Genomic DNA, 25,047 nt, shown 5'->3' on the forward strand with positions numbered 1-25,047 from the left:
AGTGCATTTAGCTAAATGGCATTTAGCTAGCCAGCTAGCTAATTAGTGATTAGCATTATTCACCAGCCTGGTTTGGCTACTTTAACACCGCTGACCACAAGGCAATACAGAGAGTGGTATGCACAGCCGAACGCGCCATTGGGGGTGCAGACTGCCTGTCCTCCAGCACACATACAACACCAGGTGTCACAGGAAGTCCAAGAAGATCATCAGGGACTTCAGCCACCCGAGCCACGGCCTGTTCTCCCCACTTCCATCCCTCAGACGCGTGCAGGACAGGAGCATCATGGCTAAAACTAAGACTGGCCAATAGCTTCTACCCCAAGACCATCAGGCGGCTGAAGACACCACTACTCAGCTACCTGGTCCCCCTGTCACTTCCTGCCACCCAGACTTCCTACACCCCCCCCCCCCCTACACCAATGGACATTTATCAAGCTTAATAGACCAGTACTCCTTTTTTTTAATGTTTTTTTTTTAGTCACACTGGTGCTCCCAAAATAAAACTCCAGGTCACACAGCAAAAATACTGTCACATATGTAACCACATTTGTCCCACTTTAGAGCCCCACCTCCCCCGGCCTGGCCTTGAGCCCAGCTGAAATGTGTTTGGCCTGCTGTTTGGTTGTTGGTGTCTAGGCTAGGCTAACAGGTTCTGTTGGATGGGAAAAGCACAGAAAACAGCACAAAGCACCAGTTTCTCCAACAGTGGGTTGGCATGGGCAGTAGACAAGAGAGAGGGATGGATGGAAAGAGTTTGAGGAATGGCCAAATAAAAATATACAAAAGACCCCTAACCCAGCCAGACAGAGCCTGTCTGTGCTGTGGTTTCAGCCAAGTCAGTGTCCTGCAACAGCAGCACAATAGACCAGCATGCATCCTTCCCTGCCTCCCACCCATGCCAAACCTCTGCTACTATCATCTCTGCCTCTTTTTCTCTTTCTCCCCATTTCTTTCGCTAGATCGGTTCCGCTCTCCTTGTTCATGTCTCTGTATCAGTTCCATTCTCCTTCTCTACCTCATAGCTTCTCTTTATCCCCCTCCCTCTCTCCCTTTCGCTCTCTCTCCGTAACCCGATGTTGTGTAGAATGAATGGGAGGATTGGTTTAATCCAGTAAGAGAGTGGATTAAAGTGTCTTGTCCCAGTACGTATCGGATGCCGCTACCACTGCTTCTTCAAGATGAGACGGAGGCAGGATTAGACAATTACTCTATTTGATTAAACAACTGCTTGATTACATTTCTCTTCAAGTCCATTTCCTTATTTCGCAGCCCCCCCGAGTCCTCTTTGATGGATACATGAAACAAACGTGTGTGAGTGAGAGTAATTGAGTGTGTGTGTGTTGAGAGACTTGTGTGTTTGTTTTCAAGTGTGCGAGACTGTTTGTGTTTAAACAACCATGTTTGTGTGTTCATATGAGTGTGCATGTAAGCTTTTGACTGTGTGTGTATGCATTTGTATGCCGTGTGTGCACTTGTCTCTCTGCGTCACACAGATCCAATACTCGGGTACTTTGATTACAAAAACAAATTAATCTTTATTCAGACGGGAGTACCGTCGTCATAAATCTCTCCAGAACACAAACATTGTATTTACAGTCCTGTAATTGGCGGGAACAAGAATAGCGCGCTGGCAAATCCCCTCTGGAGCAGTAACCCTGGGTCCTGTTCATCAGGAACCAAATGTACTGAAACCTGGGAGGGACTACCTGAACATGTCAAATAAGTTATTTTTTAAATGTTCTGTTGCAATGTGTTTTACTACTTTGTGCACTAATGAATATGACCCTGTTCACCGGGGCTTTATAATACAGAGAAGCTATGGAGGCGCAGCTAGGGCTGTCCTGGAGCCCTGCCTGATTAAAAATCCAATATTATTACTACCAGGGGTAATATTCAATTTGGATACCCCTTCATCTCTTCTCCCCTCTCTATCTATCTCCCTCCCTCCCTCTCAGGTGGAAGTGCATTTGGGAGACCAGGGGGTTGAGGTGAGTGAGAGAGATGGGGTTGAGTGAGTGAGTGAGTGAGTGAGTGAGTGAGAGAGTGAGTGAGTGAGAGAGTGAGTGAGTGAGTGAGAGAGAGAGAAGGGGGTAAAAAGGGAGACAGAGGTGGCTGGGTCACTGGTTCTCTGTCAAAGTAGCAGAGGTGGCACAAAAGCAAGTCAACAGTGGGTTCCAAAATGCATTCTGCACAAGTTGTTCCATTGTTGATTTTTATTAGATGTTGGCCAGAACGAAACTGTCCAGTCCAAGGAGGAGAGAGGAACTGAGTGTCCACTCTCAGTTAGCTGTTGGCCTGTCCATAGCTGATGACACACTCAAAGTCTCTGAAGCTCACGTGGCCATCACTATCCTGGTCTACCAGCCTGTAAGAGAGACAAATAACACAGTTAGAGAAGAGGAGGGGAGGGGCGGGGAGGAGATAGGAGAGGAGGATAGAAGGAGGAGAGGAGAAGAAGCATACGTCTCTGTGGTAAGAAGCAGCCAGTTGTCCAAAGTTGGTTTTTAATTCTCTACCCCTGGAGAGCACAGCTAGTCAGCCACGTTACAGCCAAGCGCTGGCACACTGGCTCCTAGCACCACAGGCTGCAGGTGTTTTACAATGGCTCTATTACTCTGTTCTATATTCATAAAATAGCAGTTCTACAAACACATTGAAACACACGCGCACTGTACACACACACACACACACACTGCATGAGCACAAACACACAGACATACACACACTATCACACTAGATGAGCCACTCCACTCCAGAGCCAGTGTATGAAGAAGTCGCCACAGCAAATTGAATCATGTCAATGGAGAAATTACAGTACAATAGACCTGACTCTCGCTCTATTTCGTTCTTCACATCTCTCATCCCCTCCCTGGCGCTCTCTCTCTCCTCCATGTCGCTCTGCCACACACACCTTCTCTCCCTCTCTCTCTGTGTGTGATCTCTCCATTCCTTGGCTGTGCAGAGTGTGCGTGTAAACACAGCAGCTGTGTGGAGATGAGGATCAACGGGAAGGAGAATTAGAGCAGCATTAAACAGCCAGCCAGTGGAAAATCACACTTCCTCCTCCTTCCTGTGTCTCATCGTCTCGCTCTACTAACCAAAGCTCTAACGGGCGCTCTAAATGAGAGCACTGTGAGGATCCAATTTGGACTCGACTGCAGGGGGTCTATCTGTATTGTAGAAGAGGGTTAGATAGTGTGACACCACCATTCACAGCCTATTTATCACTCCTCCACCGCACCCTCCCACCACCAGGGATGTAGTGGAGGCTGAACAAACAAAACCCTGTCCTCCTAGGCACCTGTCGCACCTCACCTGCTGCGTCATTTCCCGAAATAAGTCTTTACCTGGTGGACCTACTGTACACCTGCAACAGCTACTCTGTGAATACAGGGTTTCCCAAACTCTGTGCTGGGGACCCCAGGGGATGCACATTTAGGTTTTCCCCCAACGGATTAGTGAGAAGTTGATTATTTTAATCTGGTGTGTGGGAGCTAGGGCAAAAACAACTAAACGTGCACCACCTGGGGTCTCCAGGACAGAGCTTTAGGAAACGCTGCGCATCCCTCTTCACCCACTCGTTTCCCTCAAGCCCTCTAAGCTCTGCTAAGAGTGTCTAGAACTGTCTACTATGGTTTAGTAAAGACTCTCTGAATCCCTGCGGGAGAGCAAGAAAGACGATAAGAAAAAGTGACAAAGAGAGAGAGAGAAAGTGATATGGAAAGACAGCGAGAGAAAGAGAGATTGCTATGGAAAGAGAAGACAAAACAGGGGATACTGACAGACAAAGATGATGAGGGTGAGCCCGGATAACAACACTAAGAGACCACTTTACGTAGCATTAGATGGAAGACGATCATGACTTAATGCCTGTGTGCTGCTTGTGTGTTTGGGTATGGGTGTGTGTATATATATATATATATATGTCATTTAAACAAACCACTTACACAGTGACATTTAAACTGACAGAAGCTATGACCACAATCAAGAACGTACCATTAAGATGTGATTAGTGTGTATATAATCACACATTTGGAATGGTGTGTGTGTGTGTGTGTGTGTTGACAGTCTAATTAAGGCCTGACACTGACCGTTCTTGAAACCCTGTGTTGTACTGACAGCTATGAAATTACCATTACTGCTCAGGCTGTCAAACACAGACTGATAGTGGGTCAGAGAGAGTGGGATGGAAAGGGAAGGGAGAAAGGGGGCTGGATGGAGAGGGGAAACAGAGTTGGAAGGAGGTAGAGAGAAGGGCGGGGGGTGGAGAGAAATGTGGTGAAAGAGTGGGATGGCGAGGGAGAGTTGAAGAGAGTGAGACGAAAAAGGTGATGTGAAAGTCAACTCCTAGAGGGCAACAGTCTGCTGCTTTTCATACTTTCCTTTTAATTAGTGAAACCAGGTGTGTGAACTCCCTAGCCAACCAGTGACATTAAGTGATCAACTAAGTGCCAGAGGGAGAGGAGACCAGTCGTAGGCAACTCCAGTTGTCGGGGCTGGAATGGTGTCTCACTTTTCCCCCCCAACCAGAGCAAACACAGCAGATCAAACTAATTGCATTCTAAACCAAAGATGGTATTTTGTTGATTATTGGAGTCAGGTGTGTTAGTTGGGGCAAACTTGTGACACCAGTCAGCCCCCCGGGGACTGGAGTTGGCCATCCCTGCTCTAAAGACACACACACACTGATCGTGCCCAAAGCTCACACACACACACACACAAAAAGAGAGCAAGCCCCCCCCCCCCCCCAGTGTAAACTCTGTCAATGTTGAATAGAGCGGACACAGTGGTCCAACACTGTCTACAAAGAAAAAGAGAGAGAAAGAAAGACTGCTCAGTAGTTGACTGTTCATTCAGTCCATTACAACTGGTTACACCAGACGGATCCATTCATACCTAATTACATTATCAGTGTGTGGCAGCTGTGTGTGTGGAACCCCAATCGGGATATTGATGCTCTCATGAGAGCATCTGCCCCAGTTTCTGCCTGTGCATCGCAACACACACACAAGCAAGCACACAAAGACACACACACAGACTTATGGCGTGCAGGAGCCCAGGGTTCCAACCCAGTCAGTCAGTAACTGCCAAAATAAAGGAAACACCAAAATAAAGTGTCTTAATTAGTGATGCACTTGAAATGGCAGAATGACAACCAGCACATTCATGAGCATGCGGTACGACTTTCCTCAGTACAAAATCCTCGACGACTGTGCCCACTGTGCTGTCAGACTCATGGGGCTGATATCGCTGGTCCAAATGTCAGTCGTGAAGCTAATATCAGTGACACTATTACTGTGTAACTCCGGTAGGGCAACATCTGAAAAATAACGCACTTGGTCGTGTGTACCTGTGCTCGACCAGTCAGCAAAAGCCAACATCACCCACGAAAGAGAACGGTTGATTGTCAAGGGCATGAATTCCATTATCTTGGCATTAACGGAGTTCACCTTTGAGTTGTCTCGCTGAAATTGTCTTACTCTTTCAAATGACTGCTCGACTTGTTGACTGCTCGATCCACACAGCAGACATTGTGGGCTAGGTTAGGAATGCGTTGTTGCACATGTAGCGCTACATTTTTACATGGCATCATTATGTCACCTACCTGCGTTATATAGCTTATATAGTCAGCTTTGACATCGGTTTTGCCCATCGGCGTTAAACTAGTCATTGGGCCGATGCCAATGTTGCCATTTGTAGCTAATATCGTCCGATTCCAATATGTTCACTGATATATTGTCCATCCCTAGTCCTAACAGGGCCTTGGGCCACCATGAGCTGCCAGAACAGCTTCAATGCACATTGGCATTGATTCTAAGTGTCTGGAACTCTATTGGAAGGATGCGAGCGACACCATTGTTCCATGAGAAATTCCATCATTTGGTGCTTTTTTATGATGGTGGAAAAGCGGCCTCCCGCATGTTCAATTGGGGGGGGGGGTTCCATAATATAACAGAGTATATCATTGCCCTTTTAAGACGCCATTGCCCCCTTTAAGAGCAGCTGCCCCTAAACCATGCTTGAAACTCAGGTTGTAAATTCATTTTTAAAACAATGCCATACACACAATTGTAGGAGGCCAAAAGTGTTTTGTGTTTTGCCTAGATTGCATTAAGAAATGTTGCACATTGGAAAGTACTGGAAAGTTCCATCCTGAATGTTAAAGTATAAGCTTTGAATTACACTGAACAAAAATATAAACGCAACATGTAAAGTGTTGATCCCATGAGCTGAAATAAAAGATCCCCGAACTTTCATGTGCCTTAATAACAAACGTGTATGTTATCTGTAAATAAGAATAATAGTTTAAAAAATACGAGCCTAGTTGGTTTAGACATGGGAAAAGTCTGGAACCGTTCCACTAGCCATGTTTGGCTGAGATAATGGATGGGCTCGACATGCCGAGATGAGTTTGGATTCGTCTGGCATGTAGTACGCTTCTGTCTATAACACGAGCTGCTCAGTATGTGTAGCTAATCCTTTCTAACGCAGCTTTTTTTGACAGATATCACGAAAAACTGCAAGAAACACATCTCCGGATTAAATCCTCAAACTAAGGGCAACCATGGCATCCGTAACAGAGGGGAAAAGCGTTCATCCATGTCTACGAGTAAGAGAGTCTAGCTAGCTACATTTTCAGATATGATACATTTCTATTTTGTTAGCGAGTCAAATTCATTGCAAGTTAAAGCGTACTGTTAGATAGCTCGCTAATGTTAGCTGGCTGGCTTGCTAGCAAATGTTACGTGTATAATTTGTGTAGTAATATTATTCGTATCCCAGAGCCATTTGCATTTCTAGTTATAGCCTAATGTTAGCTAGCTAGGTAACATAGAACCTAGTTGGTTAGCTTTAGCCACCTGTAGATTCATACAGGATAGTAACGTTATGAGTTGGGATTATGGTTCATTGTTTAGCTAGCTAGCTACATGTCTAAACAAAAGACTCCACTATGCAAGTAACCATTTCCCTGTACCGTTTATACCTTATGCAGGTGACAAATAAAACATGATTTTAATTTATATAGTGTGTTTACCAGAGATGATAATGTGACAAACAACATGACCTGCACCAAAGTCCAATTGTGGCTATATCCAGGAAAGCCCAAATTCCAATAGCTGGGCCTAAGATAGCGTATAAGAGATCATACAAAAGATCTTGCTGTGAGTCTTATGTGGATGATGTTAAAAATATTTTTTTGGTCTGACGTGATTAATAAGGAGCATCCAGATGCTGCACTTGATGAATTTATGAAATTCCTTCTTCCAAGTATTGAAAAACATGCACATGTTAAGAAACTGACTGTTAGAACTGTTAAGGCTCAATGGATTGATGAAGAATTGAACATCTGTATGGTTGAAAGAGATGGGGCAAAAGGAGTGGCTAATAAGTCTGGCTGCACATTTGACTGGCTTACTACAAATTGAGAAATGATGTGACTAAACTCAACAAAAAGAAAAAGAAACTGTATTATGAAGCCAAGATCAATAATATAAAGAATGACGGAAAAAAAACTTGAGTACTTTAAATGAAATTATGGGCAGAAAGACAAATTCAACTCAAACAATTTTGATGTTGCCAATTATTTTAATGATTATTTCATTGGCAAAGTGGGCAAACTTAGGCAACAACGAACAGTGAGCCATCATCCTCATGCATAGAAATAAAAAAAACAATGAAAGAAAAGTTAAGTTAAGTATGGGAAAGGTGGGGCAATTACGGCTATCGATCAACAATGACAAACCTCCTGGCATTGACAGCTACTGAAAATGGTAGCCGACTCTGTAGCCCCTCGTATCTGTCATAGCTTAAACCTGAGCCTAGAGAAAAGTCTGTGTCAACAGGCCTGGAGGGAAGCCAAAGTCATTCTGTTATCCAAGAGTGGTAAAGAGGCCTTTGCTGGTTCTAACAACAGACCTATCAGCTTGCTGCCAGATCTTAGCAAACTGCACAATCCTACTTCTCTGTAAACAAATGAACAACAGACTTTCAGCATGTTTATAGAGAAGGGCACTCAACATGTACTGCACTGACACAAATGAATGATGATTGGTTGAAAGAAATTGATAACAAGAAGATTGTGGGGAAATGCACTGCTAGATTTCAGTGCAGCCTTTGTTATTATTGACGATGACCAGTTGTTGCGAAAACATACACTACCGTTCAAAAGTTTGGGGTCACATAGAAATGTCCTTGTTTCTGAAAGAAAAGCAGATTTGTTTTCCAATAAAATAACATCAAATTGGTCAGAAATACATTGTAGACATTGTTAATGTTGTAAATGACTATTGTAGCTGGAAACGGCAGATTTTTTAAAATGGAATATCTACATAGGCGTACAGAGGCCCATTATCAGCAACCATCACTCCTGTGTTCCAATGGCACGTTGTGTTAGCTAATCCAAGTTTATCATTTTAAAAAGCTAATTGATCATTAAAGAACCCTTTTGCAATTATGTTAGCATAGCTGAAAACTTATTCTGATTAAAGAAGCAATAAAATTGGCCTTCTTTAGACTAGTTGACTATTTGTGGATTCGATTACAGACTCAAAATTGCTCAGTCTATTCTTGTTCTGAGAAATGAAGGCTATTCCATGTGAGAAATTGACAAGAAACTGAAGATCTCGTACAACGCTGTGTACTACTCCCTTCACAGAACAGCGCAAACTGTCTCTAACAAGAACAGAAAGAGGAGTGGGAGGCCCCGGTGCACAACTGAGCAAAAGGACAAGTACATTAGAGTGTGTAGTTCGAGAAACAGACACCTCACAAGTCCTCAACTGGCAGCTTCATTAAATAGTACCCGCAAAACACCAGTCTCAACGTCAACAGTGAAGAGGCGTCTCCAGGATGCTGGCCTTCTAGGCAGAGTTGCAAAGAAAAAGCCATCTCAGACTGGCCAATAAAAATAAAAGATTAAGATTGGCAAAAGAACAGACACTGGGCAGAGGAAGATTGAAAAAAAAGCGTTACGGACGGACGAATCTAAGTTCGTGGTGTTCGGTATCACAAAGAAGAACATTGAGACACTGAAAAATTAAAAAGATGCTAGAGGAGTGCTTGACGCCATCTGTCAAACATGGTGGAGGCAATGTGATGGTCTGGGGGAGCTTTGGTAGTGGTAAAGTTCGAGTTTTGTACAGGGTAAAAGGGATCTTGAAGAAGGAAGGCTATCACTCCATCTTGCAACGCCATGCCATACCCTGAGGACGGTGCTTAATTGGAGCAAATTTACGTATTTGGAGCCCCCCCCCCCCAAGAAAATCATTATTTATAACCTTGTCAACATCTTGACTATGTTTCCTATTCATTTTGCAACTCATTTCATGCATGTTTTAATGGAAAACAAGGACATTTCTAAGTGACCCCAAACTTTGAACGGTAGTGTAGGTGTTATGGCTTTTCAATCTCAGCTCTGAATCCATGATATGGCAATCTAATAGAACTCAGAGGGTTTTATTTAATGGAAGCTTCTCTAATGTCAAACATGTAAAGTGTGGTCACTGGCATTAAGCGAAGCATGTGTGTCTATGTATGCTGATGATTCAATCATATACGCATCAGTAAACCACAGCTAATGAAGTCACTGCAACCCTTAAAAAGAGTTGCAGTCTGTTTTGGAATGGGTGGCCAGTAATAAACTGGTCCTGAACATCTCTAAAACTAAGAGCATTGTATTTAGTACAAACCATTTCCTATGTTCTAGACCTCAGCTGAATCTGGTAATGAATGGTGTTGCTTTAGAACAAGTTGAGGAGACTAAATTACTTGGTGTTACCTTAGATTGTAAACTGTCATGGACAAAACATATATATTCACTGATTGTAAAGATGGGGAGAGGTCTGTCAGTATTTAAGAGATGCTCTGCTTTTTTGACATCATACTCCAAAAAGCATGTCCTGCAGGCTGTAGTTTTATCTTGATTATTGTCAAGTCGTGTGGTTGAGTGCTGCAAAGGAAAGATCTAGTTAAGCTGCAGCTTGCCCAGAACAGAGCAGCATGTCTTGCTCTTCATTGTAATCAGAGGTTAATAGTAATACTACATGCCAGTCTCCAAGAGTTGACGAGAAACTGACTGCATCACTTCTCCTTTTTACAAGAAACATTGTGTTAAATTCAACATTGTTTGCATAGTCAACTTACACACAGCTCTGACACACACTTACCCCACCAGACATGCCACCAGGGGTCTTTTCACAGTCCCCAAATCCAGAACAAATTCAAGAAAGCATAAAGTATTAAATAGAGCCATTACTGCACGGAACTCCCATCTCAACAGCAAACCTGGTTGAAAAAAAAACAGAAAAAGCAACACCTCACAGCACAACGCCTCTCACCTATTTCACCTAGATAGCTTGTGTGTATGTATTGATATGTAGGCTGTGTGTGCCTTTTTAAATTGATGTAGTTCTGTATTATGTCATGTTTCATGTGGACACCAGGAAGAGTAGCTGCTGCTTTTGTAACAGCTAATGGGGATCCTCAGAAAAATATTATTTTAAGTAATGATCTTGTTGTGAGTTTATTTTCCTGTTATAATGAATAGAGATTAGCTAAAGTTAAGATGTTGTCAGCTATGGTCATTATTTGAACTGGCTTGCCAGCTAACTTAACATTAGCAAGCAAGCTATAAACTTACCAAAAAAATGGTTTAGAAAGTTGCTTTTAGTTGCCTGGTTTGCTAGATTAACATATACTAAATACATTTTTAAACAGATGGTTTACTGATGTTATGCTATTTGGACCACCAAGCTGCGTTTGTCATGTAGCCTGTCGATTTTGTGTTTATAATTTTTCAAAGACAAATTTGATTGCGGACAACAATAGAATGTTCATGATGTCATGGACTGTATACAGACGTTGTATAAAGCAGCCTTTAGTCTTGAAATCGTTGGTTGTTTAGTACACTACCTTACTCTCTGTTTAGCACATTGCCTTACATGTGAATACTTAAAGATGTGTGGCTAAGGCTTAAGAGGGTGTGAACGATGTTGAAATGGTATGGACAAAGAACAATGATATACCATGTTTTAGCTCTGAGTCTTTTACATTGGATAAAAGTAGAAACACCAACTGAAAATTTGCTACACAAGACCGAATTGAGCCGGTCGGTCCCATTTTCCATATGCACAAAATACCTATTTCTCTCAAATTTTGTACACAAATGTGTTTCCATCCCTGTTAGTGAGCATTTCTCTTTTGCCAAGATAATCCATCCACCTGACAGGTGTGGCATATCAAGAAGATATAGCAGCATTATCATTACACAGGTGCACCTTGTGCTGGGGACAATAAAAGGCCACTAAAATGTGCAGTTGTCACAACACGTCACAGATGAATCAATTTTTGAAGGAGGATGCAATTGGCATGCTGACTAGAGGAACATCCACCAGAGCTGTTTCCAAAATTGGAATGTTAATTTCTCTACCATAAGCCGCCTCCGTCATTTTAGAAAATTTGGCAGTACTTCCAACCAGCCTCACACCACGTGTATGGCGTTGTGTTGGTTACTCGTTTGCTGATGTGAACAGAGTGCCCCATGGTGGGGGAGGGGTTATGGTATGGGCAGGCATAAACTATGGACAACAAACACAATTGCATGTTATCGATGGCAATTTGAATGCAAAGAGATAGTGATGAGATCTTGAAGCCAATTGTCGTGCCATTCATCCTCCACCGTCACCTCATGTTTCAGCATGATAACGCACAGCCCCATGTCGCAAGAATCTGTACACAATTCCTGGAAGCTGAAAATGTCCCAGTTCTCTTATGGCCTGCATACTCACCAGACATGTCACATATTGAGCATGTTTGGGATGCTCTGGATTTGTGTGTATGACAGCGTGTTCCAGTTTTTGCCAATATCCAGCAACATTGCACTGCCATTGAAGAGTGGGAAAGCATTCCACAGTCCACAATCAACAGCCTGACCAACTCTGTATCGAAGGAGAGGTGTTGCGCTGCATGAGGCAAATGGTGGTCACATCAGATACTGCCTAGATTACTGATCCACACCCCTACCTTTTTTTTTAAAGGTATCCGTGACCAACATATGCATATCCGTGTTTTCCCAGTCATGTGAAATCCATAGATTAGGGCCTAATAAATGTATTTCAATTGACTGATTTCCTTATATAAACTGTAACTCAATAAAATCTTGGAAATTGTTGCATGTTAAGTTTATATTTTTGTTCAGTATACTTTGCCAGCAGGTACAGTAGGCTACACACCGGTGTTTGAGTTGAGCTCATTATAGAATATTTAATTATTTAAATCCCTTCATCAGAATATCAGGGTGTCAGCAACAATCATGCATGTCAGTTCAGTGCACACAGCGTAACAGAGAAAATAATATATTTGAGAATACATTTATTTCGGAATTTATTTCGGGAATTTATTTCATAGAACAGACATGCTTCTGTATTAGGCTACACTGTATCATCTCCAAACCAGCCACCAGAGATTTTTTGTTGCGGATCTACATGGATCTCAAAAATGACCTCTCCAGAATCCAATGACAGAGAACTGCAAAGTCACTGAGATATCTTTTTCTAGCCACGGTAGCCAAAATAATGGGCAACTGGGCATTTTTATACATGACTCTAAGCAAAATTAGATGTTAATTGCTTAATTAACTCAGGAACCACACCTGTGTGGAAGCACCTGCTTTCAATATACTTTGATTAAATGAGGGATACAATGACAAAAAATCCCAACGAAGTATATTAAACCCCACTTTGCAACACAACAAAATGTGAAAAAAAATCCAAGGGGGATGAATATCAAATCCAATCAAATGTTATTTGTCACGTGCCGAATACTTTACTTACACACCCTTAACTGCATTGTTGGTTAAGAAAGTAGTTACTAAAATAAACTGAAGTAAAAATAATTAATTAATAAAAGGGCATACAGTAGCACTTAGTGTAATCTCTGAACACACTGTCTGCAGTATGTGTCATCCCATAGCTGCTTAAAATGAGAATAAGGCAGGAAGTATAAACCTCTTGTTTCCTTACATGACATCACAGATTACGAGAAAAGATAGGGAAGGTGTGGGGATGGACAGAGGGATATGTGCCTGGGTAGCAACAGTTTGTGTGTGTGTGTGTGTGTGTGTGTGTGTGTGTGTGTGTGTGTGTGTGTGTGTGTGCACAAAAGGAGTACGCTCTAAGGTGGGTAGGGAGATACTGCTGGCCCTGTAATGTGAACGCAGAGGAGGAATCAGCCCCCTGCTGCCAGTGAAATGACCCACCCCTGGAGGCCATGCTCTAAAAAGGGGGCTGCCCGGCTTTCTCTAGCCCAGGAGACAGGCCCCTGCCTGGGATGTGTCTGGGGAGAGGCAGGGGGGCGCCTGGGTCTCACACAGACTCCATTACTAACTCATTTCACTCACCTGGGGGGGTGGGGGAGGACGACGACATCAAATCACACACATAAAGAAGATGAGGCAAAGGAGGGAGAGAGTCAGAGTCACTGAGCAGTGAAGAAATACTTTCGCAAGCACACACGCACACACTCTCACTCTCTATATTCCAATCAGAGGAGACCGGTGCCACTGTGCACATCATACGTTGTTCAGCTCCTGCTAACACAAACAGCTCCATGGGTACCCACAATCTATCAGTGTGGGGGCAAGCCTCTCTGATCAAATGAGAAATATACTCTGAAACAGCCAAGAAGTGAATGGGGGATGAGAGGAAAGGGGGGGTACGTTACTCTCTTTGTACCCTAAAACACATCTCTATGCCTCCTCGCTGAAACCGTTTCCTTTGTCACAGTCTGAAGGATGAAAAGCCTTCATCTTCACCCACACACACACACACACACACACACACACACACACACACACACACAGGTGGATGAAAGACCTTCCTATTCTCCATTGGGCCCTACTTACCCCAAGGGAGGCCTGTCTGTCACATTTGGTTGGAACCAATGTTCCTTCTAAGCTGCGTCCGTGCAGCTCTCTGGGACTGCCGAGCAGAAATATCAACCCACAGAGAGAAGCACGAGATTGAACTTCACTCAACTTTCGAGAACAGTGGTCACCAACCGGTCGATCTCCAAAGCATTCCTAGTCGATTGCAAAACATTTCTGAACAAACCCTAAACAATAAAGCCTTTTCTTCCATTTAAAAAAAATGTATTTATCATTGTCACACCTGCTCCTAATCCCCCTCCCTGGCACTCGAAGGCGCCAGGCTCCCCAGCATTACGCACACCTGCCTTATCCAGTCACGTGCATCAGCGATTATTGGACTCACCTGGACTCAATCACCTGGGTCATTACCTCCCCTATATCTGTCTGTTCCCAAGCTCTGTTCCCTGCTTCAAGATTAATGTTTGTTTGTCTTTGCATACGGTCGCTGTCCTGTTTGATGTCTGTTCCATATTAAAATGTTCTACTCCCCGTACCTGCTTCTCATCGCCAGCGTCAGTCATTACAGTCATGGGCTGTTGGCAGTAGGTGCACCCTTGCAAACTGTTGCCATTTTGAACCATTTCATGTGGAATGAAGTTAAACTGCCTTCCCGGCGGGCCCAGAGATAAAATCAAGTGCACTATAGGCCTAACGCTGACCAATCGGATAGCTCAGATTACCGTGTCTGCAGTAACGTAGCAGGCATAAGAAATCTACTGCAAAGTTAATACTGTGAGATTTCAACATGTTTAAAACCATGACTAGAGAGAGACAGTCTACAAATACAGCAAAGTGCTGCTGTTTTTTTCTTACTCAGCACTGTCAACACCTTTATAAGCCATACATTTCTATGGCCTGAACAACAATGCATTATCATTGCTACAGTAGTTTTTAATTGGTTAATGTTGCATATGCGTACATTTTTTAAGTCATGTTGGCTTGCATTTTGACTCAGTGATTTTGACTCAGAAAAAGTTGGTGACCACTGTTCCAGAGTTTTCCCTGTTAACACTATTCACATTTCCCTTTACTGTGGCAATTGTGGTCGAATCAACACAATATTAGCCACTTTCAATGCAACACACTGAAACAAAATTAACCATGCAAGAGATGTTGTAGGTAGAACAGAGTAGGATTTTATTGCATTGACACGCACTACTCAGTCCGTGCTCTACACAGACCGGTGAGGCATAAACAAATGAGAGCTGCAGTAGGCCTATATGCAAATAGAACATTGCCATATATGGATCAGTGTCATTTACTTTGAACTGGACTGTGTTCACAGCATGAGCGGTTCTGAGTAGATGCGCTTGTTATGAGATCAAAGCGAGGTGCATGTAACCACGTGCACACATTTAGTTCATATCCTTTGCTAGCTGGTGAGTTCTTTCTTAAATATATAATACATTTTCAACAATTTCTAAAAAACACTTATTATGGGGTATTGTGAGTAGATTAATGAGTCAGGTAAACAGCTTTTGTATTTTATTTTAAAGGGGCAGTGTTGTATTTTGAGATTGCCTATTGTCTACTTAGGTTTGAATAAGCTGAGGAGAGCATAATTTGTCTGATTCTCTGTAATATTGGTATGGGAATAATAATGCATTTTATTTTTTAAAGTGGTTTCTTGCATTAAAACAACAACATTTTCAGTCACCTACTTGTTAGAAGGACACGTGGATAAACAGGTTAATGTCAAACTCTGCATGTTCTTTCCACGAAAGTCTCATGGAATGCAGGCCTACATTGAACACCACACATTTGCAGCTACTGTAGACTGAATGATTGAAATAATCTAGCTATTCTATGTTAAAATGTTATAGGATGCATTTTCTCAGCAGACCTACAATTCCTGTGTGTGTGTGTTCCTGGATGTGTTTAACTATACTTATGGGGACCAGAACAAACATTTTACCAACTGGGGAGATTCTATTAATCCCCACTTGTTACGGATTTCCTCTTAGTCTGAGGAGGAGTAAGGATCGGACCAAAGTGCAGCGTGGTATGTGTTCATGATGATTTTTTAATTCAAACTCAGAACACTAAACAGAAAATAACAACGTGAATTTACAAAACCGAAACAGTACCGTGTGGCCAAAACACTCACACGGAAACAAACACCCACAAACCAAAAGTGAAACCCAGGCTATCTAAGTATGATTCTCAATCAGAGACAACTAACGACACCTGCCTCTGATTGAGAACCATACTAGGCCGAACTCAAAAACCAACATAGAAAAACAAACAGACTGCCCACCCCAACTCACACCCTGACCATACTAAAACAAATAATAAAATAACAGAACTATGGTCAGAACGTGACACCAATAGAATTAGGTTTAGGGTTAGTTTTAGGGTTAGGGGTTAAGGAAAATAGGATTTTGAATGGGAATGAATTGTGTCTCCCTACAAAGTTACAGTGGGGCAAAAAAGTATTTAGTCAGCCACCAATTGTGCAAGTTCTCCCACTTAAAAAGATGAGGCCTGTAATTTTCATCATAGGTAGGTACAAAATCCAGAAAATCACATTGTAGGATTTGTAATGAATTTATTTGCAAATTATGGTGGAAACTGCCTGTTCAGGGGCAGAACGACAGATTTGTACCTTGTCAGCTCGGGGGTTTAGTCCAACGCTCTAACCACTAGGCTACGCTGCCGCCCCAACAAAGGGTATATAACAAAGTATTGAGATAAAGTTGTGTTATTGACTAAATACTTATTTATTTTCCACCATAATTTGCAAATAAATTCATAAAAAATCCTACAATGTGATTTTCTGGATTTTTTAAATTCTCATCACCGGTCATAGTTGAAGTGTACCTATGATGAAAATGACAGGACTCATCTTTTTAAGTGGGAGAACTTGCACAATTGGTGGCTGACTAAATCATTTTTTGCCCCACTGTAATTATACAAGACTGTGTGTGTATGTAGTCGCAGCAGCTCCGGGGGCTAAGATAAGGATTGATGTGTCCCCTAGAGGCCTCTATCCAATAAGAGGAGGAGGAACACCCTGCCTTAGGTTATCTGCTTGTCTACTGTGCACGCACGCACACACACCAGAGCCACTCCACAGGAAAAAAGATCTACTTCAGAGGAAATGCAATTACAACAAATAACAATATTCCCTTTTCTGATTACAACATCTTGGACTGTGTTCTTCCGTAGCATTTTCAAACTATAGAGGGCTAGTTAATTACAATGGGAGTGTACTCATAAAGCCTCTCAGAGTAAGAGTGCTTGGACAGGTTCCCCCTGTCCATTGTAATCTTATTCATTATGATCTAAAAGGCTAAAATGATCCTAGATCAGCACTCCCAATCTGAGACGCTTTATGATAGTCATCATCTGAAACGAGGCTGCACACTGGGCTCAATTTTTTCCAGTTATTTGTCGTTTCTCATATTTGTTGTTTGTTTGCATGACTCCTTTAGAGTGAGTTCTTGAGGCCTTTTATAAAAAGTTAAAAACAGAGAGAGATAAAAGATAAACACAAGTAGTAATTAAAATAATTTCAGGGCTGAATTTCACACCAAAAAAATGGGTGTTCGTTAGTGAGCATTCTGGGAGAAGTTGTTGCCTGGGAGCGATCTCAGCATGATCTCTTCTATATACATCTGTAGGAGAGAGGGAACGGATGGAGGAGGAAGAGAGAGACAGAACATTTGTTTGTGCACGCGTTCATCTGTGTGTGTGTGTGCATGCACCCCATCATGACACTGCTGGCTCTCCCTACAATCAGATACAGAAGCTGGTTACAAATCTATTGATGTCAATCACTGACAAACCCAGCAACAGTACATTTTACACCATTTAGCAGGACGCTCTTATCCAGAGCGACTTACAGGAGCAATTAGGGTTAAGTGCTTACGGGCACACCTAGTTGGCTTGGGGGGGGGTTTCAAACCAGTGACCTTTCAGTTACTGGCCCAATGCTCTTAACCGCTAGGCTACTTGCCACCCCAGGTATAGCAAGCCCCCGTCAGTGAGGCTGCTTTACTTGGTCACAGACATCAGGCTAGAGAGAGAAACATTACATTATTGCAGCAAGGACATAGCTAGTCATCTGAAACAGACTTCCTAGCTGATCGGATGTCACTTCGTGTCAACACAGATCTAACACAGACGTGTCACTTACTGGCAGAATTAAGCTAGTTCACCAGTCTAAAATCTTAAAGTAAAACGTTTTATAGAACACACACTCCCCTCACCCAACCTGGCAATGCCGACACGTTGTTTACCTTACAGGGCCGTGGCTCCAATGCTATTTCCATCTAGTGGGCCAGACAGGGCTGTGTGTGTGTTTGTCTGGTACAAAGCTGGTGCAGGAGGTTTAAACGGGCTTCGCTAGGACACGTGCCTGATTGAGTCCTTGTCTACTCCCATTATTGTTTTAATAAATCTCTCACACACACACACACACACACACACACACACACACACACACACACACACACACACACACACACACACACACACACACACACACACACACACACACACACACACACACACACACACACACACACACACACACACACGAATGGAGCTTCCAGTGTTACCCGGGCATTACGTAACGAAAAGCTTCTGAACGCAGCTCGCTAACTTTGAAACACAACGGGAATCCTGCGATTAGTTCATTAGAATGTTAATTACAGCTATTCAGCAGAATGGAACTACTGTAAACAGAAAATCTGAGTTAAGGAGAAAGGAGAGAGGAAGGAGGAAAGAAGGGGGGAATAGGAGCAAGAGAAAACAGAACAACTGAGTTTCTGGAACTTTGGCCTTGATATTTTTCAAAAACTATATTGGTTGAACCGTATTGGTTTTCCACAAGGGCACAGTATATGCTGAGATACAGTTTGTGATGCAGCACCTTGTAATTAATTACATGGTTGTATTAGCTCATTCATGGGGGCACAGTATACGTTGAGGTACCGTTTATGATGTAGCACCATATCGTACTGTGGTTCAGTCAGAGGGTACTGTGCTGTTTGGTCCCAGGTGCAGTTGAGTTCTTTGTGGATTACCTTAGGCTTAGCTCTGCTGCCGTGATCTCAGCTCTGATACCATTACACACTACCTAACAAATATCATCCCTCTAATAGAGTACCCCAGTATGAGTCATAATACCTAGAGGTCAAACAGGGAAATGGTTCCAATCACTTTTCCACTATTAATTTTTGCCAATAGGGGATTTTAGAAACTGTGTTTTGATAACCATATAAATCTCTCTCGAAAAAAGGGGCCTTTTATTAATATATTCGCCTGTATTTACCCCCCCCAAAATGAAATGCTAATTAGCTGCTAATGTGGCTATCATAAAGAACTACAAATGCCATGATCTGGAAGAGACTGCTGAATTGAGGCAAAGGTAAGAATCTCTGGATTAACTATCTAATGTTAGCTAAATGTGGTAATGAATAAATAGGCTACATTTCTTTAAATGGACGATTCTGTGAACTGTCTTTGGCGAGTTTTAAATTGACACAATATCTGTTAACAAAGGTATCAGCTACAGATGATATGCAGGAGCTTGCAGGGATTTGTAGTTTTGCATGTCGTCTACTTTGATGCTAATTAGCATTTTCAAAGCTGAGAGTAAAGAGATCTGAATATATTGATAAAAGGCACCTTGCCCTAGAGAGATTTACTAGGTTATCAAAACAACACGCCAGGGTAAGCCTATATACGAAACAGCCCTTATTTTAAGTGTTTCTAAAGTCCCCTATGGGAAAAATGAAAGCTGGAAAAACGATTGAAACCATTTCCCTGTTTGACCGCTAGATTTTATGGGTATTATGACACCTCCACTGTGGGGCTCTATCCCTTTCCCTCTTTCTTTACATGTGTCCCACCCCCTCTTCTCCCCCTGTCCTTTATCTGGCTACACTGCATTGCTTTCTGTATCTGTCATTTTTCTGTTTAAACTATATAGCTGTCTGCTATATCTCTATATCTACTTCTGAATACTGTATCTTACTCCAACACCTCAATCCATCAGTCTCTCTCCCCCCCCATATCTATCTCTCTTCCCTCCCTCATCTGGCTCTCTGTATCTGACCCATAGTGCCAACAGTGTATGACCCTATATCAGAGATTAGAAGGGGATAGAATATTTAACGGGGCTTCCTGATTTTGCCGACACAGATGCATAATCTCTTGTTGCTATGGCACAAGGGAGCCGTGGCAGTGATGTCAGAGGGCCCACGGGCATTCCGGAATGTGATAGGACGATGGCGACAGAGACACACAGAGGAAGAGCTGACCCTAATCACACATTTACACACACTCTATAGAGAGACATGACGTATACATTGCACGTGCACATACGCGTTAGAGAGAGACATAAACCATGTACACAAACACACAGTAGCGGTGTGTGGGTAAAATCACTGGGGAAGTCAAGCCAGGGGGAAGAAAAGCAGTGGACAATCAAATGCCGCATTACAACCATGGTCAATCAAGTTAATGTTTCCGACATTTTCAGACTAGTAAACAAATATCGATTTAGAACACTGGAGAGTTAACGCAAGTCAGCCTCTTGCGAATTTAAAGAAAATTACGAAACACAGAGAGATCAAAGAAAAAGTATTTCATACTTTTATCTTTGTACATTTTTTGGGGCTGCCAGGCTTCCTTTGGCATCCACGAATACACGCCACTGCATACACACACACTCCCTGTCCTGACCTGAGCCCCTTGTTTCAACTAGAGTGCAGAGATCAGATATGCTAACACACACACACACACACACAATCCACTGACTGCTCAGCTGTCACAGGGCATGGCATTCTTCACATCCCTTCACCCAACCTGCACACTTCAATTCCCCTCTCCTTCGCCTCTGTCCATCCCTTATTCCCTTCTCTCCACTATGTCACCTTCCTCATTTACTAAACACAACCCGCCTTCATTCTCTATTCCATACACATTCCCTTCAGCCTTATCTGTACATCACCTCTCTGTATCGCTCCCTCAATCGCTTTCTCCCCCCTGCTGGCCCACCTCTGTGTGAGCAATTTTACTCTCAGAGACTAAGAAAAAGGGCTGTGAGGGTCATGGAATTTTGGATGATGGTTATTAGTCAGGCAAAAAACGACAGCGGTCACCGTAATAGCCGTTTAAAAAAAAACACACATTTTGCCCTCTCCTTCGCTCCTGACTGCATGTGCTGCCATTGAAATCGAAAGAACAGAACGTCCCCATTCAAGTCAATGATGGCATACAGGGTGGACTAAAAGCAGGAAGTAAAAGCAGAAAGTGTACCCATCAATATGTGCTGTGGTTTGTTGATTCAACTCAATTGACATAAAAAAAATACATCCCATTGCATGAGCCACATGAGTTTGAATGAACAGTCTACATTACCATGGAAATGATTGCATCACAATACCAGGCAGCCATACTCTGAGTTGACATTCACATAATAATAATAATAAGGAATTCCCCTCAACCACACCCACAAATTGGGGAAAACAAACATTCTTTCCAATTGACCTCCATTGTAAAAGAGCCAACTTCGTTGTAAATATGTTTGTTATACAGAAACATGCCTAAAAGCTGCTGTGTGGTTCAATGTACATGTAAACAAGTCTAAAATTCTGACCTACGGTTCACAATGCTCCCACGTAGGGAAATAGAGCCTGCGACAAGAGCTCTGTGGCTTCAGGCTATTCGACGTGGGAGAGTGGGAAATGTGGGCACCCGGTGTCTGTGGAAAACATTTCATCACAGGTAAGATTTTCTATGAAGTGAGCAAGCAATGTTGAAAAGTAATCTTTAGACATGTTGTACTTTTCTTAAACACAGTTTTGTTAAATCAAAATAGATTTGAGATTCTTCAAAGTAGCCACCCTTTGCCTTGATGACAGCTTTGCACACTGTTGGCATTCTCTCAACCAGCTTCAACTGGAGTGCTTTTCCAACAATCTTGAAGGAGATCACACATATGCTGAGCACTTGTTGGCTGCCTTTCCTCCACTCTGCTGTCCAACTCACCCCAAACCATCCCCATTGGGTTGAGGTTGGGTGATGGTGGAGGCCAGGTCATCTGATGCAGCACTCCATCACTCTCCTTCTTTGTCAAGTAGCCCTAACACAGCCCGGAGGTGTGTTGGGTCATTGTCCTGTTGAAAAACAAATGAAAGCGCAAATCGAATCGCTGCAGAATGCTATGGTAGTCATGCTGGTTAAGTGTGCCTTGAATTCTAAATAAATCAGACAAAGCAAAGCACCCCCACACCATCAAACCTCCTCCTCCATGCTTCATGGTGGGAACCACACATGCAGAGATCATCCGTTCACCTACTCCGTGTCACACAAAGACACGGCAGTTGGAACAAAAAATGTCTAATTTGGACTCATCAGACCATAGGACAGATTTCCACCGGTCAAATGTCCATTACTTGTGTTTCTTGGCCCAAGCAAGTCTTTTCTTATTATCGGTGTCCTTTGGTAGTTGTTTCTTCACAGCAATTCGACCATGAAGGCCTAATTCACACAATCTTCTCTGAACAGTTGATGTTGAGATGTATCTGTTAGTTGAACTCTGAAGCATTTATTTGGGCTAGCAATCTGTGGTGCAGTTAACTCTAATGAACTTATCCCCTGCAGCAGAGGTACCTATGATTCTTTCTTTCCTGTGGCGGTCCTCATGAGAGCCAGTTTCATCATAGCGCTCAATGTTTTTTGCGACTGCTCAACTTTCAAAGTTCTTGAAATGTTCTGAATTGACTGACCTTCATGTCTTAAAGTAATGATGGACTGATGTTTCTCTTTGCTTATTTGAGTTGTTTTTGGTCTTTTATCAAAATCTCATGATTCCCCAAATTGTATTTTAAAAGAGGACGCTAAATATTTTAAACAGATGTTTTCTTTTCCGTCTCATCCTCACCCTCTGAATGACGATTACTGCAAGGAATTCTTTCCAAACAATAAAACAAATAGAAAATTAACAAATGAACAAAAAGATCAGTGCGAAGGTCAAATTACAGAGGAATAACTTTGAGGCTATTAAATCCTTTCAGTCTGGAAAAACCCCAGGGCTTGATGGAACAGATATATCAAGCCTTTTTTGACATACTTAAAGCTCCATTATTAGCTTGTTTTAAATACTCCTATAGAAATGGTCATTTGTCAGGTACTCCGCAGGAAGGTCTGATTTCACTATTACTAAATCAAGATCCAGATGGCAAATAAAAAGATCCAGTCTAAAAAACTGGAGCCCCTTACACTTCAATGTTGTGATGCAAAAATACTAGCGAAATGCATACAAATCAGAATTTAAGGTTTTACCAGGTACTGTTACCCATTGAATAAGAGACTCACCGAAATTGAAAAATCCAGTCTTACTTTATCAAATGCCTTTTCAAAATCCTCTATGATTACCAGGCATGGCATCTCTTGACTATATGGTGGAAAGACTACTGTATTTATTTATTTTTTACTTTTGCGTTTTACCAAGAAAAGGATATGTTTTTTATTTAAGTAATATGTGTTCAGGAAGTGGAAATGTGTCTAATAAGCTATACGTTTGTTAATGAATATTTATATTTTGTGTTTTAAGTTATCATTTCAGTTTTACTTGGTGTTATCACTGTTACACACACGCTGTTCTATTATTTCTAGTAGTTGTTGTATATTATCTCCAATGTCTCGCCCATGTAAAAAAAAACTGATCAGGATGAAAAGTAACCAGGTGTAAAATAGTAAATAGCGGCTACTTCTCAGAGAGTTTTGAACTGTCAAGAGAAGTTAAACAAGGGTGTCCACTGTCACTATATTGATTTGTTATAGCCATCAAAATGCTAGCTATTAAAATCAGATCAAATAACAACATTAGAGGATTAGAAATCTAAGGTTTAAAAACAAAGTTGTCCATGGATGTCAATAAGTTTTATATTAAGTCCACAAGCAGATCCCTGCAATGTCTCATTGAAGATCTAGATAACTTTTCTGGCCTCTCGGGACTAAAACCTTTGATAGGTGTACCATATTACATATTGGAACTTTAAAAACAACTTTTATATTACCCTACAGTTAACCTTTAAAATGGGTTGATGGTGAAGTAGACATACTTGAGATTCATATCACAAAATCTGTAATAAAAAATAAAAAAAGATTTATTTTACCTTTATTTAACCAGGCAAGTCAGTTAAGAACAAATTCTTATTTTCAATGACGGCCTAGGAACAGTGGGTTAACTGCCAGATTTGTACCTAACCTTCCGGTTACTAGTCCAACGCTCTAACCACTAGGCTACCCTGCCGCCCCAAATGAGCTCTCCAAAATGAATTTCAATAGAAAACGGGTAAGAGAGACAAGATCCTGCAACCATGGATAGGTAAATATCTGTGTATTTATGGAAAAATGTGACTGGTTAAGTTCTCTCACTTACGGCGCTGCCTACTCCTGATGATTCGTTTTTCAAGTGATATGAGCAAAAAATATTTAGCTATATCTGGGATGATAAACTAGACAAGATAAAAAGTGTGCCTATCTATACAATGAATATGAACTGGTTGGGTTGAGATTATTAAATATAAAAGCACTAAACCTCGCTCTAAAAGCTTCACTTATTCAAAAGTTTTATTTGAACCCTAAATGGTTCTCAAGTAGATTACTAAGAAAAGCTCATCCAAAAATTGCCCTTTTTGCAGATTGCCAGGTCTCATTTTTCGATTACTTTCAAATGAAACCTTGTTCAAATGATCTCTCTTGTTCAAACAAGCATTGAAGAGCTGGTTACAATTTCATCGGAAAAGATAGAACAAATATTACCACAAATACGATGATATATTGATAAATATGATTGAACTCAAATGTGCTGGTTGATAAAATACCTGTATGGAATGGTAGACTTATGTCTTTAATGGAGTTGTGTGGGAAGCTCTGCTCAATCCAAGATTACAACCAATTGATTATAGCATTACCCCGAAAATGGAGGCCAGTGGCAGCGGGAGGAGGTAGGGAACTGATCTGTCTGTCCAATATACTGTAAAGGATCAAAACCGGCAGAGGAACAAAAATAGCATAAATAGTATACCAGTTTAATTTGAGGACCAGGATGTTGACAGCTGTGCCATACAGTTTGCAAAATTGCTGGGAAGAGATTTTTT

The 25,047-nt window shown here is 41.9% G+C and overlaps 1 protein-coding gene across 3 annotated transcripts in view; it reads right to left on the reverse strand.

The window, feature by feature from the left end:
* Window positions 1–1,513: 1,513 nt before the first annotated feature.
* efcab11 (EF-hand calcium binding domain 11) overlaps window positions 1,514–25,047 on the reverse strand; it is a 61,508-nt gene continuing 37,974 nt past the window's right edge. For 2 of the 3 annotated variants that reach the window (XM_046309568.1, XM_046309566.1), the window contains one exon: window positions 1,514–2,368. In XM_046309568.1, the coding sequence (XP_046165524.1) occupies window positions 2,287–2,368 (82 nt within the window). In that variant the 3' untranslated portion in view covers window positions 1,514–2,286. Of the gene's footprint in view, window positions 2,369–16,798; window positions 17,545–25,047 lie in introns of those variants that run through there. The other variant, XM_046309567.1, reaches the window with a different exon arrangement.

This window comes from Oncorhynchus gorbuscha, linkage group LG17, assembly GCF_021184085.1.
Source record: "Oncorhynchus gorbuscha isolate QuinsamMale2020 ecotype Even-year linkage group LG17, OgorEven_v1.0, whole genome shotgun sequence".
Classification (NCBI taxonomy): domain Eukaryota; kingdom Metazoa; phylum Chordata; class Actinopteri; order Salmoniformes; family Salmonidae; genus Oncorhynchus; species Oncorhynchus gorbuscha.